Raw genomic sequence first — 17860 nt, forward strand, 5'->3', positions numbered from 1 at the left:
TACCATATGATTTAATTCATTTGTGGAATTTAAGAAACAAAGCAAATTAAAAAAAAGAGACAAATGAAAAAACTCTTAAAAAGAGGACAAACAACAAACTGGTGGTTACTAGAGGGGAGGTGGGTGGGGAGATACATGAAATAGGTGAAGGGGATTAAAAGCACACTTATTGTGATGAGCACTGAGTAATGTACAGAAATGTTGAATCATATGTTGTATATCTGAAACAAAACAAAAAACCTACCTCTGTAATCTACACACATCCCATATGTGATTTAATACATTTCTTAGTCCTGAAAATCTAGCTATCACTAGCAGATACTTTTTCATTATAAGCAAAGAAATTAACGGTCACAAGAAAAATTTAAATTGGGGTTTGCTTCTCAAGAAACACATCTGTTTTCTAAAGCTAAAATCTCTAATCTGTAATGTATGAAAAAACCCCTCAATTTAATGATCAAAACCCTCATTGCTACATAATTCTTTTTATTTATATCACCTATTTTTTATTTTCCTTACAAAACTCCAATAATGAGTATTACAAAATATATTTAACTCTCTATTCCACTATCTACTTTCTTTTTTTTAAAAAATTTATTTATTTATGATAGAGAGAGAGAGAGAGAGAGAGAGAGGGAGAGAGAGGCAGAGACACAGGCAGAGGGAGAAGCAGGCTCCATGCACTGGGAGCCCGACATGGGATTCGATCCCGGGTCTCCAGGATCGCGCCCTGGGCCAAAGGCAGGCGCCAAACCGCTGCGCAACCCAGGGATCCCCACTATCTACTTTCTTGTAGGAGATATAACTCTGGACTAGTGGACCCAGTGGTAGAAGGCTACAATCTGAATTCTGGTGCCTGTGCCAAGAAAACCACCACAGGAGAAGAAAAGCACTGGATTAGCAGTCCAAAATCCTGGATGTGAATCCAGTTCTATCACTTTAGCCTTAAGATCCTGGGCAATCACAAAACTTCCTCTGGACCTCCACTGCCTCATCTGCACAATGACAATTATGAGAGTTGTGTGAGATGATTGATAGTACATAAATAATATTTCTATATAATATAAAAAGAAATACAGTGGTATATAATGCTAATAATAATAAAATTGTACTAATACACACAGATCCTCCAAAAAGAGATTGATGAAGGTTAAAGTAAACAAAGGGCTTTACTGGGTTTTAAAATGCTCATTTTCGGGGATCCCTGGGTGGCGCAGCGGTTTGGCGCCTGCCTTTGGCCCAGGGCGTGATCCTGGAGACCCCGGATCGAATCCCACATCGGGCTCCCAGTGCATGGAGCCTGCTTCTCCCTCTGCCTGTGTCTCTGCCTCTCTCTCTCTCTCTGTGACTATCATAAATAAATAAAAATTAAAAAAAAAATGCTCATTTTCAACTTTAAACCATCCTAAGGTTCTAAAATGCTCAAGGTTCCTCTTATCAAGATCATGCAAATCCAACTTTTTCTTTGAATTAAAGCTCATCAGAGATTTACCTCCTCCTTTAAACTTTTCTTAAACATATAGTGAGAGCACCTTTCTTTAATATCCTATAGCATTATCCGTATTACTAATCTGATACTCATTTACACTCTTACATTCTGGGTTTCCTGTGTACCAAGTCTGCCTCTTTGTACTAAATAGATTCCATACAGTTAGAATGAAAGAACAGTGGGTTACACTTATTGTTTCCTTTTTTAGCAACTAAGTACTCTGTAGGCTAACAAGATATAAACTGAATTAAAACCAAATTGTGTAATTCTGCTATATAGTACCAAAGTTGCAAGAGATTCTTATTCAAATGGATATCCTTCTCTAGGGCAAAGTTGACCTAGAAACCTATATAATTAGTGGGTTTCCAAACAAGAGGGGGAAAAAACTATCAGAGGATACATTAAGTGTAAAAGAAAACGACCTAACACTAATTTGTTTCATGTTGCTATAATTTTATCCTCAAAGATATATCTTAAATTTAACAGACAATCCTCTATAGGATGATCAAGAAGAGCTCAAACTTTTTACCTTCTCTTTATTTCTGGACTCTTCTGGAAAATATCAAACCAATAATATTTTTAATTAAATGGTTTAGCTTCTAAGCAAGATTTAATTCACATGTCATCAGGCTTTAAATTTGAAACAAACCAATGTTTACATAAACTCTAAATGCCATACTCTGTACTAAACAAATAAGGAGAATAAAAAGTAAATATACTTACCAAGAACAATATACACTTGCAGTTTGGAGTTGCTGGGTAAGGTAAGTCGTACAAAGAACAAATGCTGTATTATCCTGACCCTCGGATTCCAGATTACATATGATGTCTAGTATTTCCTTGCAGTCGACCTTTGCAATCTATCAAAAATGAGAAGATGGAGTCAAAAAGAAAATGGTGACTTTCCTACATATTTTGTTATGTAATATGAAGCTTCTTTTAACTTTTTAAGTATTTATTCATTCATTCATGCATTCATGGGGGGGGGCAGAGACATAGGCAGAGAAGGAGGCCTCCCACGGGGAGCCCAATGTGGGACTCAATCCTGGAACTCCAGGATCACACTCAACCGGTGAGCCACCCAGGTGTCCCTAACATTTTCTATTTTGATAACTGATGAAGCAATTAGAAGGATTTAATTTTTTTCTATTAACTCATGGCCAAGTGTTCTGGAATGTTTCATATAAGAAAATATTAAAGAGAAGAGAGTAGACACTGTAAGGAAGTCCCCCTCTAGTCCCAAGGCAGATAAAAACATTTTTGTACAGTTAAAAAAAAAATTATTCATGGGGCACCTGGCTGGCTCAGTCGGTACAGCATTCCAACTTGATCTCAGCGTTGTGAGTTCAAGCCCCACACTGGGCATGGAATCTAATTTAAAAAAATTATTCATGAATACCGCCACCATATAAATGAAATAACTTCAGATTATTTTCACCTGAAGCACCATCTTTTTTTTTTTTTTTTTAAGATTTTGTTTTTAAGTAATCTCCACATTCAACATAGGGCTCAAACTCATGATCCCAAAATCAAGAGTTGCATACTCCTCCAACTGAGCCAACAGGTACTCCTATTTCTTTTTTTTATTATTTATTTATTTTTTTAATTAATTAATTAATTAATTAATGATAGTCACACACACAGAGAGAGAGAAAGGCAGAGACACAGGCAGAGGGAGAAGCAGGCTCCATGCACCGGGAGCCCGATGTGGGATTCGATCCGGGGTCTCCAGGATCGCGCCCTGGGCCAAAGGCAGGCGCTAAACCGCTGCGCTACCCAGGGATCCCGGTACTCCTATTTCTTTTTCAATTTTATTCAAGTCACTCTAGTTACAGATAGAAAAACACAAAGTTTATCCTCACTGCCAGTAAAGGTAAAGGAGGCGGGATGAGAAACTGTTAAATTCAAATACTGTAGTAACTTATCACTTTTTCATAGAGTTAAGGGAAAAAAAATCTTTGGTATAAGTGAGTTTTCAAACAACTAAAACACTTAGATATATATCTTTTTCATTTATACTATTTATAGAAATCTTAAAACTACCTCTGGGCAAATCAAGAATTTTCTGGGGCTTAGTTATTTTACTTACTATTAAAACGGGGAAAAGACCTCAAAAGATCCTTTCTCAACTGTGTTTTTATCATTCCTTATCTTAATAAAGAAGATGAAGAATAATCTTTGTCATTTGTCTATGTGTTAGCATTATAAATCTTAATTATGCCAGACACTAAAGGTATAAAACAATGTTAAATTTCAGGATAAATGAAGCATATGTCAGGGCAAATAAGGTATATAAGAGCTCATCTCTTCCAAAGTGCTATTCAGTTCCAATAGGTGGTTTCTAAGTCTCTAATTTTAGTCAGACCCTCAGAAAGGCTTCTTTCAAAGTTTAGATCAAATACCATTTTCTCATAGAACCATTTTACTTCTAAGATCATGTCAGAATATCCATCAAAAACTCTATTCCCATCAATTAAAAAACTAAAAAACAACTCCTCCAAAAGTCAACTATACTTCAATTTTAAAAAAGGACAAACCCACATACAAAAACTGTACTCTTAATTCTTCCTTTGTAACATCCATCACAATTGCTATTCAATCATTAGATGAAGAACTTACTAGGATCTGTCTTCTCTACTAGAATGTAAAATGAATGAGGTCGGGCTACGTATATACCTTGTTCAAAACTCAGCACCTAACAGTGTCTGCAACACATAAAAAAAAGTAAATGCTGATGAATGGAGTAAATAAATCCAATTTAATCAGGGTAAAATGTTCGTGTTTACAAAGTGAAACACACACAATTGTGTTTTCTAATGTTTTCAAAGACAATGCAATGAAATAATAAGCAGTGTGGTACAGTGATTAAAAGTAAGTATTTTATTTTTTAAAAGATTTTATTTGGGATCCCTGGGTGGCGCAGCGGTTTGGCGCCTGCCTTTGGCCCAGGGCGCGATCCTGGAGACCCGGGATCGAATCCCACATCGGGCTCCCGGTGCATGGAGCCTGCTTCTCCCTCTGCCTGTGTCTCTGCCTCTCTCTCTCTCTCACTGTGTGCCTATCATGAATAAAAATAAATAAATAAATAAAAATAAATAAATAAATATACATTGCATTTAAAAAAAATAAAATAAAAGATTTTATTTATTTATTCATGAGAGATGGGGGGGCGAGAGAGAGAGAGTGAGAGAGAGGCAGAGACACAACACAGGCAGAGGGAGAAGCAGACCCCATGCAGAGGGCCCGATGTGGGACTCGATCCACATTCTGGGATCATGCCCTGAGCAGAAGGCAGACACCCAACCACTGAGCCACCCAGGAGTCCCTAAAAGTAATTATTTTATTTTATTTTTTTATTTTTTATTTTTTAAATTTTATTTTATTTATTTATGATGGGCACACAGTGAGAGAGAGAGAGAGGCAGAGACATAGGCAGAGGGAGAAGCAGGCTCCATGCACCGGGAGCCCGACGTGGGATTCGATCCCGGGTCTCCAGGATCGCGCCCTGGGCCAAAGGCAGGCGCTAAACCGCTGCGCCACCCAGGGATCCCTTATTTTATTTTTTAAGTAATTATTTTAAAACCAGATTGTATATATTCTCTTCCCAGCTCTATAGCTGCTAGCTGTGTGACCCTGGATACATCACATAACTTCTCAGTAACTCAATGTATCAGTTTCCTATCTATAAAATGGAAATAATAGAACCCCCCTCATGGAGTTATTATAAGAAGTTACTATATTTTAGTACATCATGGTGACTCTAGTTAGTAATCTGAAAGCTGTTACAAGAGTACATCATAAAACTTCTCATGAAAAGAAAAAAAATTTGTGACCATGTAGATGACAGACATCAACTAGAATTATTTTCGTTACCATTAGACAACATATAAAAAATCAAATTTTATGTTGTACACCTGAAATAATATAATGTTAATATGTCAATTATACATCAATAAAAAATGTGGTTATCTGTGCCTATTAGAGTTAAGTCTTAAAAAATAAGTTCTAACAGGGATTGGCTAATAGGGATCAAGTTAGAAGAGCTATTAAAAACTGTTTTCAGGACCCCCACGTGTCTCAGTGGTTTAGCACCGCCTTTGGCCCAGGGCCTGATCCAGGGGACCTGGGGTTGAGTCCCGCGTCGGGCTCCCTGTGTGAAGCCTGCTTCTCCCTCTGCCTATGTCTCTGCCTCTCTCTCTCTCTCTCTCTCCCTGTCTTTCATTAATAAATAAATAAATAAAATCTTTAAAAAAGAAAAAAACTGTTCATGGGGACACCGGGGTGACTCAGCGGTTGAGCATCTTCCTTTGGCTCAGGGCACGATCCTGGTGCGGGGATCGAGTCCCATATCAAGCTCCTCGCAGGGAGCCTCTTCTCCCTCTGCCTAGGTTTCTGCCTCTCTCTGTGTCCCTCATGAATAAATAAATAAAATCTTTAAAGAAAACTGTTTTTATGAAATATGTGAATTTTAAAAATAGGAAATAGGAAAAGTCATTCCAAAAGATCACTCTCAGATGCGAGACCACACTTGATGCAAATTTATATTTAAGGAGTACTGGGAGGTAAAGTTAAGTTGGAAAAACCTAAAACATAATTAAAATCAATTTTCAGCTAAGAGAAAAAAGACCTCATCATATTTAATGAAGATGGAATTTTACTGATGCCCTAAACAATCATGTCCTCATTCATAGCTCAATGAATCAGAAGGGTCATCCAGAGACAAAAGCCATAGGGTGTTTAAAATCTAAGTGACTAAGGGACCAAAACGAGAATTCTACAGCAAGTGAAAACAGCTGTTCCAGAGCAGCTACTATCCAGGTGTGTTCAAGCTCCTGTCTAAAACCAAGAATTATTCACGAGAGACACACAGAGACAGAAAGAGAGAGGCAGAGACACAGGCAGAGAAGCAGGCTCCACGCAGGAAGCCCAATGTGGGACTCGATCCTGGGACTCCAGGATCACGCCCTGGGCCAAAGGCAGGCGCTAAACAGCTGAGCCACCCAGGGTTCCCTGTCAACTTGCATTTCTAGAACATTTTTTATCTGTTTCAAATAACTTGAATGAGATAATTGTACTATCTCATTTTATCAGCATGATAAATAGTAAGATCGACAAGGCAGGCAATATTTCTATTCACAAGTAAAAGATGAGCCTAAGAAGAGACTGTTTCTCGTCTCTAGTCAACTGTGGCTAATAATCAGAAGTAACAGTAAACTAAATGAAAACTGAATCTCACTTCATTTTATTCCTACAGGGAAGCCCTTACATTTTAAAGGGGTATAATTCAGAGGTATAGGAGCTTTCACCTTGGAACCAGTGTCAAGAAAAACTGGACAAAAGTGAAGTAAACTAGAAATAGAGATTTCAAATCAAAATTTCCTAACCTAAAATGATGGGGGGAGGAGGAAATGATATGAAAAATCCAGATTAGTAGTTTATAAGGCATATATATATATTATTTCCATTTATTACAAATATTCTACAGATGAACACTGCTAGTGTATTATAAATCTAAACAAACAGCCCTCCTCCCCTTGCATGCTGAGCCGATCCTCCCCATCCTTCAACATTCAGTGGAAACTTCTTTCATCATGAAGTCTTCTTTATAGATTATTCTAATGTCCAAGATCTCCTGTCTTGCTGTGAATTCACAGCATCTTAACATTTTTTTTAAAGATTTATTTATTTATTCAGAGAAAGAAAGAGAGGCAGAGACACAGGCAGAGGGAGAAGCAGGCTCCATGCTGGGAGCCCTCGATCCCTGGTCTCCAGGATCACACCCCGGGCTGCAGGCGGCGCTAAACCACTGCGCCACTGGGGCTGCCCTCTTATCAACATTTTTAATTGGGCTTTTATTTCACCTTGGGTCATCTTCTGAACTAGTAACTCATATTGGCCTTTTTATTACTTTCCTGTTTTGAGGTTTTAACTTATGCTCTTCAACTAGACTATGAATTCTTTGAAGACAAGAGCACAGTCTTATAAATGATATCCAAAATCCTCTGTGCAAAAAATCCACAGGAAAAAAAAGCCACGTTAAAATTAAAATGTACGTATCTTTCAAAATCAGTGGCGGGTATACAAGCCAACCTGATTTTCGCCTTCATGGAACTCATAGTTGAGTTACAGATAATAAATGAGGAAGCAGGTAATTGCTGAGAATTACAATGTATGTTAACTGCTACAATGGGGATGTAAGGAGTATTTTAAAACTACCTTTGGGGGCACCCGGGTGGTTTAGTCAATTAAGCATCTGCCTTTGGCTCAGGTCATGATCTCAGGGTCCTGGGATGGAGCTCTGCATCAGTCTCCCTGTTCAGTAGGGAGTCTGCTTGGCCCTCTCCCTCTGCCCCCACCCCCACCCTTGCTCATGCTCCCTCTCTCAAATAAATAAAATCCTAAAAGTAAAACAAACTACCTTTGGCAAGAAAAATCTAACCCAAACCTGGGAGCTCAAAAACAACTTCCTCGATGAAGTCACAAATAAGATGAGAATTAAAGAATGAGTAGAAATAAGCTATGGGAAAGGGTAAAATGAAATAAAATTGTCCCAGGAAGGAAGAAAAACACATTGCAAGAGCCAAAGGGTAAAAAATGAGCATGATATTGGAGAAATAGAAATAAATTATTTCTGTATAGCTAAAGGTAATACAGCACTAGTGTTGGAGCATCATATCTAGTGAGTTCTTAAAAAGTAGACACTTTCTGCTCTTCTGGTATCTCAGTGTCTTCTGACACTACCACGGTGAATGCTGGTAACCATGCATGCTCCTGCACCAACCTAACCTCTACCAACTTCTATCCTCAACTCTCTCCAATGTTATACATTTTCTAGCAAATTTCAAATACTAGCATCCTTTTAGTTCGTGTTTAATATTACGGTTTACCTGACATTTTAGAACTCAATTATATGTCTGATCATGAAGTTTCTGAGAGGTCCGTAACATCTAAGCATGGTAACATACATACATTTTTATTATCCATTACCTTGACTGTTTTACTTCTAAGTTACTATTGAGAAAACAGGACTAGCATACAGTGGGGTTTTTGTACAACCTTCCAGTTCAAGAACTCATTTGCCTCACACATACTTACTGATGCTACTAATACAGGGGCATCGTTCAATACTTTTTCACTTTCCTTTAAGTAATGAAAAAAATCTGATCATTCTTACAAACGAAGAAACTGGGGATGCCTGGGTGGCTCAGTGGTTGAGTGTCTGCCTTTGGCTCAGGGCTTGATCCCGGAGTTCTGGGATCAAGTCCCACATCGAGCTCCCTGCATGGAGCCTGCTTCTCCCTCTGCATGTGTCTCTGCCTCTCTGTGTGTCTCTCTTGAATAAATAAATAAAATCTTTAAAAATATAATAAAATTTATTTAAAAAAAAAAACGAAGAAACAGAATTCTTCAATATGTTACCTACTCTCCCTGATTCTAAATCCTTTAAAAGCTGATACCAATCTCATTTCATGCTTTTATCTCACTTAGTGCCTACTTTAGGATCTGTATGTGACAAGTAAGCATTCAGTTAACATTTTTAGTCAAAAAAATTATCAGTATTTTGCCCCCAAACACCTGTATTTTCTTGAAACAGAGGAAAAAAGAATTATGATAAAGAAATAAAATAAATAAAAAAATAGAAAAATCCAGGTAAATTAAAATGATATACTTTTAAAATGCTTCATTAATAAGTATGGTATACTATTGGTCCCCAACCTTTTCTAAAAAATACCTTAAGACCACACACTAAAAACCATATATGCCATAAAATACTTTTCAGTTACCATAAATTAAAATGAGATTACTAACAAGTTTCTGAGAATTTTTTTTTAAGATTTTATTTATTTGACAGAGAGTGAGTGAACCTGAGAGCACAAGCAGGGGGAACTACAGGCAGAGGGAGAGGGAGAAGCAGGCCCCTACTCAGCAGGGAGCCTGATGTGGGGCTCAATCTGAGGACCCCAGGATCATGACCTGAGCTGAAGGCTGATGCTTAACCGACTAAGCTATGCAGGTGCCCCGCTTCTGAGAATTTCAATCAGTATCCAGGAAATACCTGCATTAGGTACTGAAAGAATTTTTTTGTTCTTAAATATGATTCATATCCCTGTGGTTTACATTCTATAATTAAGATGAGTCGGATAACATGCATCAAATGATTCTTTGTTTACTTTCCATCTTGCCTAGTAGAATATATGTTCCATCAGGGCAAGAATTTGTTTTTATTCACCACTGTATCTTCAGTGCCTACAATGGTACCAGGCACCTGAGGGAATATCAATAAATATTTGTTGGAATAAAAGATAACCACAAGATAAATAACATAGTGGCCACAGGATAAATAAGTGGAACAGACTTAAGACAAAAATAACATGGACTAGAGTAAGCAAAGGCGGCTTTAAGGAAAATAGGTCTTGGGGGGAGTATCAGGGTCTAGATACATTTGGGTGGGGATGGCTTAAAAAAAAACGATGCTGAGTGAAATAAGTCAATCAGAGAAGGACAAACATTATATGGTCTCATTCATTTGGGGAATATAAAAAATAGTGAAAGGGAATAAAGGGGAAAGGAGAAAAAATAAGTGGGAAATATCAGAAAGAGAGACAGAACATTAAAGACTCCTAACTCTGGGAAATGAACTAGGGGTGGTGGAAGGGGAGGTGGGTGAGGGGTGGGGTGACTGGGTGACGGGCATTGAGGTGGGCACTTGACGGGATGAGCACTGGGTGTTATTCTATATGTTGGCAAATTGAACACCAATAAAAAAATAAATTTATAAAAAAATAATAAAAATATTATGCAAATAAAAAAATGGAAAAAAATGATGCCAGAATGAGGAAGTTGATAAATGTGAGAGTAACTATGGCTTAGGAGGAGGGGAAAGGTTACAAGATAGAACTGTAAAGAATGATATCTACCACTAAAGCTAGCATTCAGTGAATGAAAGGTTGGATTTAAAAAAGAGACTTTGGACAGAGCTCAATCTGACATCAGAAGACATCCTAAATAAGGCCATACCCTAGAGTTGTGTAGTTTCATACTACACAAAGCTAAGGAAATTAACAGAGGCTGAAATTCAGTCAGCTTGCCAAGCCCTAAGTTTTGGCATGAGGCTCTTCCTTACAGAAGGGAGACCTATGGAAGGCAACCATGTGAAAGAGAAGGTACTTTCTGCCAATTCCCATAAAGGTACCATATAGGCTAACAATAGCGGGAGACTGGAGGACATGTGATTGTTTTGTTTCTAAGGGTAGTCAATAAACATTTACTGAACTGAAAGAACAGTAAGCAGAGCCAGTCAAGAACTTAAAAGCACCTGAAAGACTAGTTAGGAACCTTCATTCTACACATTAAGCCTCCTCAAGATCGTTAACTAGCTCCTCATATTCTTCCTTATCAGAATCTACTCCCTAACAAAGTCTGATAAACTTAATGATACAAAAACATAAATCATGCTTAAGCATTGTTAATTGCATTTGTAATTGGAAGTATCAAAACTTTCAGCATAAGGAATAAAGTGGCTAATGCTGGAAAACTCTGGGGGCAAAGATGAAAATGTACCACCTTACCCCATGAATTTTATATCTAAAAAACCATAAATATATATATATATATATATATATATATATATATATATATATGGTTTATCTCTGAAAATTCTAATAGGCCTTAGCATTGTGTCTCTATAAATCAGTTTTATGTTTGCTTCAGCCAGGGGATTCAGAGGTTACTAGCCAGGACCTTCTTTTTATTGCTTTTTTCTCAGTTTTATATGTATAAAAACCAAATATATATTTACATACCTTCCTGCCAGTCCTGGTGCTGAATAAGGAATAAAGAGTCAGACCTGACAAGAGTAAAGCCTGAAAGTTCTCTGGGTGGCAAAATACTTAGAAATCCGGGTAAAATAGAAATGCTTTTTATTTTTTTATTTTTTTAAAGATTTTATTTATTTATTCATGAGAATACACAGAGAGGAGAGAGAGAGAGAGAGGTAGAGACACAGGCAGAGGAAGAAGCAGGCTCCATGCACGGAGCCTGATATGGGACTCGATCCCGGGTCTCCAGGATCACGTCCCCGGCCGTAGGCGGCACTAAACCGCTGAGCCACCGGGGCTGCGCTAGAAATGCTTTTTATAGAATGCACAGCCAAACATTCAAGAAATAAAATAAATTGCTAAAGGGAAAAAGTGTTTATTAAATGTGACTGGACAACTGCCCTAACTTGCTGGATCATTGTTAATTTTGCTAAGAAGCTTACGTTTTACAACTCCTGGATGGGAGATGGTAAAGCTTGGATTGAGGCAAAGGAAGTTGGCAGTGAGACCTTCTGCATAAAGTTATAACTCCTAAAGAACTAAAAACTCAGAGAAAGGGAGATGGCAATCTCAACCTGGATTCTGCTGGGATAAAAAAGTATTTGAGAATTTATAACCTGTCCTTGGCTATAACACTACTCTGTTGTCTAAAATCTCCAAACTGAGAAAAAAGAAGAAAATAAAAATAAGGTCCTGGCTGGTAACCTCTGAATCACCTGGTAGAAGCAAACATAAAACAGATTTATAGAGACACATGCTAAGGCCTATTAGAATTCTTAGATATAAAGCATTCCTTATTCCTACCCACCCACCCGAAACTGAGTTCACAATCCCAAACTATAAAAAGTATGAATATGCCAGTCATTCCAGAAAGTGCAACATACACAATAAGCAGCAGAACCAGACTCCCAAGAACTTGAGATAATAGAATTACAACACAACTCGAAGACTGAACCCTAAACGTGGAATTAAAAAAAAAAAAAAAGGCAGAGGGGCGGCGCCTGGGTGGCTCTGTCGGTTAAACATCAGACAGCTTAATTTCAGCTCGGTTCAGGATTTCAGGATCATGGGATCAAGCCTAGCTTCGAGCTCTGCATGAGCATAGAGCCTGCTTGGGATTCTCTCTCCCTCTCCTTCTGCCTGTCCCTTCAGTGCATACTCACTCTCTCTTTTTGAGAGAGAGAGAAAAAAAAGAAAAAAGAAAGGCAGAGAGCAACATGAGTAATGAAGGGAGGGAGAGAGGAAAGGGAGGAAAGGGAAGGAGGAAGGAGGCATAAAATCACAAAATGATGCGGAGGAACCTGAAGTGCATATTGCTAAATGAAAGAAGTCAATCTGGAAAGGCTACATAGTACATAATTCCAACCCTACGACATTCTGGAAAAGGCGAAACTGTAGAGGCAGTAAAAAGATTAGAGAATGCCAAGGGCTTGAGGGCAGAGGGTAAACGATGAAGAGGTGGAGCACAAGACATTTTTAGGGCAGTAAAACTATTCGGTATGATACTGTGATGCTAGACACATGTCATTATACGTTTGTCAAAACCCACAGAATGTTTAACATAACCAAGACTGAACCTTAATGGAAACTATAGATTTTATAGCTCACCAATTATAACAAATATAACACACTAATGGCAAGATGTTAATAGATAAAACTGGGAATTCTATATTTTCCACTCAATTTTTCTTAAACTGCTTCTGCTTTTTATTTATTTTTTATTTTTGGTTTACCTAATGCCATTTTTTAAAACAAATTTTGTTTATTTATGATAATCACACACACACACACACACACACACACACACACACACACACACACACAGAGGCAGAGACATAAGCAGAGGGAGAAGCAGGCTCCATGCACCAGGAGCCCGACGTGGGATTCGATCCCGGGTCTCCAGGATCGCGCCCTGGGCCAAAGGCAGGCGCTAAACCGCTGCGCCACCCAGGGATCCCCCTAATGCCATTTTTTAATTGGAGTTTGATTTGCCAACATATAGCATAACACCCAGTGGTCATCCCGTCAAGTGCCCCCCTCGGTGCCTGTCCAGTCAGTGCCCCACCCAGTCACCTCATCCCCTCGCCCACCTCCCCTTCCACCACCCCTTATTCGTTTCCCAGAGTTAGGAGTCTCTGAGGTTCTGTCTCCCTCTCTGATATTTCCCACTCATTTTCTCTCCTTTCCCCTTTATTCTCTTTCACTATTTTTTATATTCCCCAAATGAATGAAACCATATAATGTTTGTCCTTCTCTGCTGTTTCTGCTTTTTTATAAAAAAAAAAGTCTATTCATTTAACAAAAAAACCTTTAAACATTTTTAAAACTGGATTCTTTTTTTAAGATTTTATTTATTTATTCATGAGAGACACACAGAGAGAGGCAGAGACAGGGAGAGGGAGAAGCAGGCGTCATGCAGGGAGCCCGACGCAGGACTTGATCCCAGGTCTCCAGGATCACACCCTGGGCAGCAGGCGGCGCTAAATCACTGCACCACCAGGGCTGCCCTAAAACTGGATTCTTTTTATTGTTGATTTGTAAGAGTTCTTCATATATTCTAGACGAAAGCCTTTATAAAAAGCCTTAGAAGTTTACAAATATTTTCTCCCACTCCGTGCATTAATTTTTCAGTTTCTTGATGTTCTTTCACAAAGCTGGATGAAATTTTATTTTTCTTTTGTCACTTGTGTTTCGGTGTCAAATATAAAAAAAAACAATTATTTAATCCAAGGCCTTAAATACTTGTTCCTGTATTTCCTCCTAAGAGATTACATTTTTAGCTATTATATTTATAAAGTCTATGATTCATTTAGAGTTAATTTTTATATATAGTATTAGAGGTCAAACTTTATTCTTTTGCAAGTGGATATCCAGTTGTCCAAGACTCCTTAATTGAAAAGATTATTCTTCCCCCCAATGAATTATCTTGGAATTCATATAAATGTATCATTTGACCATAAGTGTAATGGCTTATTTCCGGATTCTAGTTCATTGATCTTTCTGCCTATTTTTTGCCAGTACCACACTGACTTGATTACTGTTACCTTTTAATGAAGTGTGAGTCCTTCAACTAACTTTCTTTTCTTTCTTTCTTCTTTCTTTCTTTCTTTCTTTCTTTCTTTCTTTCTTTCTTTCTTTCTTTCTTTCTTTTTTTGAGAGAGAGAGAGAAAAGGGGCATGAGTGGGGTAGGGGTGGGGGGCAAAGGGAGAAGGAAAAAGAATCTTAAGCAGGATCCAGTGTGGAGCCCAATGTGGGGCTTGATCTCACCATCCTAAAATCATGACCTGAGCCAAAAGCAAGAGTTGGATGCTTAACCAACTGAGCCATTCAAGTGCCCTTCCAATTCAGTTCTTTTACAAGATTGTTTTTGTTATCCTGGGTCCCTTAAATTTCCACAGCAATTTTAGGATCAGTCTCTCAATTATTCCAAAAGAGGAAGGTAGGATTTTGACAGAGATAGCATTGAATCTGTAGATCAATTTAGAGAATATTTCTATCTTAACAATACTAAGTCTTTTAATCCAAGAACACAGGATGTTGATCCATTTATTTACTTTCTTTCAACAACATTTTATGTCTTCAGTGGATACGTCTTACACTTTCTAAAAACTTGTTCCTAAACATTTTATTCTTTATAATGCTATTGTCCATGAAATTGTTTCCTTAACTTCATTTTCATGTTGTTTACTGAACATGTATATGTATATACATGAACATGTCATACGTATATAAATAAGTAACTTTTGTATACTGGTCTTACTAGGATTATTTACATACATGATAGTATGTTCGTGAAAACAGAGACAGTTCCAATCTGGATACTTTTTTTCCCCCCCTTTTCTTGCCTAATTGTCCTGGCTAAAACTTCCAGTACAATAGTGAATAGAAGTGGCAAAAGCACACATTCTTGTCTTGTCTCTCCTCTTAGGGGAAAACCACTGAATTTTTTATCATTAAATATGTCACCCATGGATTTCCAGATACCCTTTATCAGGCTGAGGAAGTTCCTTGCTATTCCTAATTTGTTTAGTGTTTTTAACGTGAATGGTGTAGGACCTTGTTAAATGCTTTTTCTGCCTCTTTCATGAACATGTGGCTTTTGTCCTTTATTCTATTAACGTGGTGTATTACATTGACGGATTTAAGCCAACTTTGCATTCCTGTGATAAAACCTACTTGATCTGTGGCTTATTTGGGAAGATGTTTAATTTTTACATGTTTGTGAATTTCCCAAAATTTTTTTAAAGATTTTTTATTTTATTTATTCATGAGAGGCACAGAGAGGGAGACAGAGACACAGGCAGAGGGAGAAGCAGGCTCCATGCAGGGAGCCCGACATGGGACTTGATCCCAGGTCTCCAGGATCACGCCCCAGGCTGAACCTAAACCACTGGGCCACTGAGGCTGTCCTCCCAAATTTCCTTTTTTTTTTCTTTTAATAATAAATTTATTTTCTATTGGTGTTCAATTTGCCAACATACAGAATAACACACCCAGTGCTCATCCCGTCAAGTGCCCCCCTCAGTGCCCGTCACCCATTCACCCCCACCCTCCGCCCTCCTCCCTGATTTCTGATTTCATTCCACTGTGACTGAAGAACATAGTGTATTATTTCATTTCTTTTAAATTTTTCAAGATTTTCTATGTGGTGTAATATATAGTCTTTTCCAGAAAATCATCCCTGTGATTTGAGAAAAACGTATAATCTGCTGCTGTTGGGTATTCTATAGATGTCTGCTAGGCCTAGTTGGTTTACAGTGCTGTTCAAGCCTCCATTTCTTTGTTGTCTAGTTGGTTTGCCCATTAATTAAAAGTAGGGTATTAAAGTCTCCAACTATTATATTTGAATTGTCTATTTCCCCTTTCAATTTTTTCAGCTCATATATATTTTTGGGCTTGGTTGTTCCTCAGATTGGATAATCTCAATTAACCTCTTTCACTCAAAGTTTGTGGATTCCTTCTTCTGCTAATTCAAATGTGATGTTGAACCTCTTTAACAAATTAATCTCTCTAGCAATTATTGTACTTTCCCCACTCTAGATCTTTTTTTGGTTTTTATAATTTGAATTTATTTCTTTATTCACCTCTTGTTGAGACACTGTTCTCATATTCTCCCTTAATTCTCTATTTTTAAAAATATTTTATTTATTTGAGAGAGAGAGAGCAAGAACAACGGCAGAGAGAGAAGCAGACTCTCTGCTGAGCAGGGAGCCCACTTTTGGGCTTGATCCCAGGACCCTGGAATCATGACCTGAGCTGAAGGCAGATGGTTAACTGACTGAGCCACTTGGGTACCCTTCTCTTAATTTTTTAGACATGGTTCCTTTGGTTTTTTGAATACATAGTTGATCTTCATTATTCACAGATTCTACAATCACAAATTTGACTATGTGCTTAAATTTATTTTTGACTCTCACAAGTCATGATGCTTTCATAGTCATTCATAAACATGCAAAGAGTGGTGAAAAATTTGAGTCCTCTGGTGTACACACTATATAGTGGCACTTTTTTACATTTTTGTGCTTTTCATTGGGATTTTGCTGTTTAAAATAGCCCACCAGTGTCGTGAAGTGCTGTTTAGTGCTAAGTGCAAGAGGCTTTGATGTACCTCATGGAGAAAATGCATGTGTTAGATAAGCTTCATTCAGGCTTGAGTTACCAGCTGCTGGTTGTGAGTTCAATGTTAAGAAATCAACAATATATCCTAAAATAAGGTGTCTAACAGAAGCACACATAGAATAAAGTTATGCATTGTTCAGTTGACAAAAATGTCATGACCAGAGCCTTGCAGGAACCTAACCACATATTTCCCCTTATAGGAATGGTTTCAGTATTTGGTAATTTGGTGTTTGCAATCACTATACAGAACATAACTACCACAAGTGACAAAATTGACTATATTTGTAATAGCTGATTTATAATTTTTTGTCTAGTAAATCCAATACCTGGGTGTACTTAGGAAAAGTTTCTACTGGCTACTACTATTTTCCCTTTGTATGGCCTATCATGTTTCTTTACATGGTAAGTGGATATTTTAAGTAATATGTTGTGGCAACTATGGATATCAGATTCCTCCACCTTTTTAGGGCTTGTTATTAATACTATTTGGCTATTGACTTTCTGAGAATAATTCTGTAAATAAAATCTGTATTCTTTGTCATGTGTGGCCACTGGAGTCTCGGCTTGGTTAGCTTAATGGTCAGCTTACAAGTTCAACATATTCAAGAGATTTACTTAAATGCCTGAATAATTCTCTGCTTTTGCCAAGTGGCTCTGTGTGTTAGGGCATACTTTCACTATTTCAGGAAGCAGCTTAAAATTCTCCCTTGCTTTTCATTTCCTACTTGTGCAGAGCCTAAAGGTATATAAAAAGTGAGGGATTAGGGCTATCCTGGGTCAATCCTCATCAGACACACAGCCCTGTACATGCATGTTACTTTACAGAATTCTAGGAATGTATCAGAGCTTTTCAAAATCCCCTATGGACATCCCATATCCCAGTTTTTCTCTTTTTTAATCTTTTTGGCCAATTTCTTATTAGCCTGACTGGTAA

The 17860-nt window shown here is 37.8% G+C and overlaps 1 protein-coding gene across 2 annotated transcripts in view; it reads right to left on the reverse strand.

Annotated features, from left to right (window-relative positions):
* The window catches only part of RLF (RLF zinc finger), a 92487-nt gene that overhangs the window by 19732 nt on the left and 54895 nt on the right, over nucleotides 1–17860 (reverse strand). For both annotated transcript variants that reach the window (XM_055342016.1, XM_055342017.1), the window contains one exon: nucleotides 2213–2349. In XM_055342016.1, the coding sequence (XP_055197991.1) occupies nucleotides 2213–2349 (137 nt within the window). The remainder of the gene's footprint in view (nucleotides 1–2212; nucleotides 2350–17860) is intronic.

This window comes from Nyctereutes procyonoides, unplaced genomic scaffold, assembly GCF_905146905.1.
Source record: "Nyctereutes procyonoides isolate TBG_1078 unplaced genomic scaffold, NYPRO_anot_genome, whole genome shotgun sequence".
Taxonomy (NCBI): Eukaryota; Metazoa; Chordata; class Mammalia; order Carnivora; family Canidae; genus Nyctereutes; species Nyctereutes procyonoides.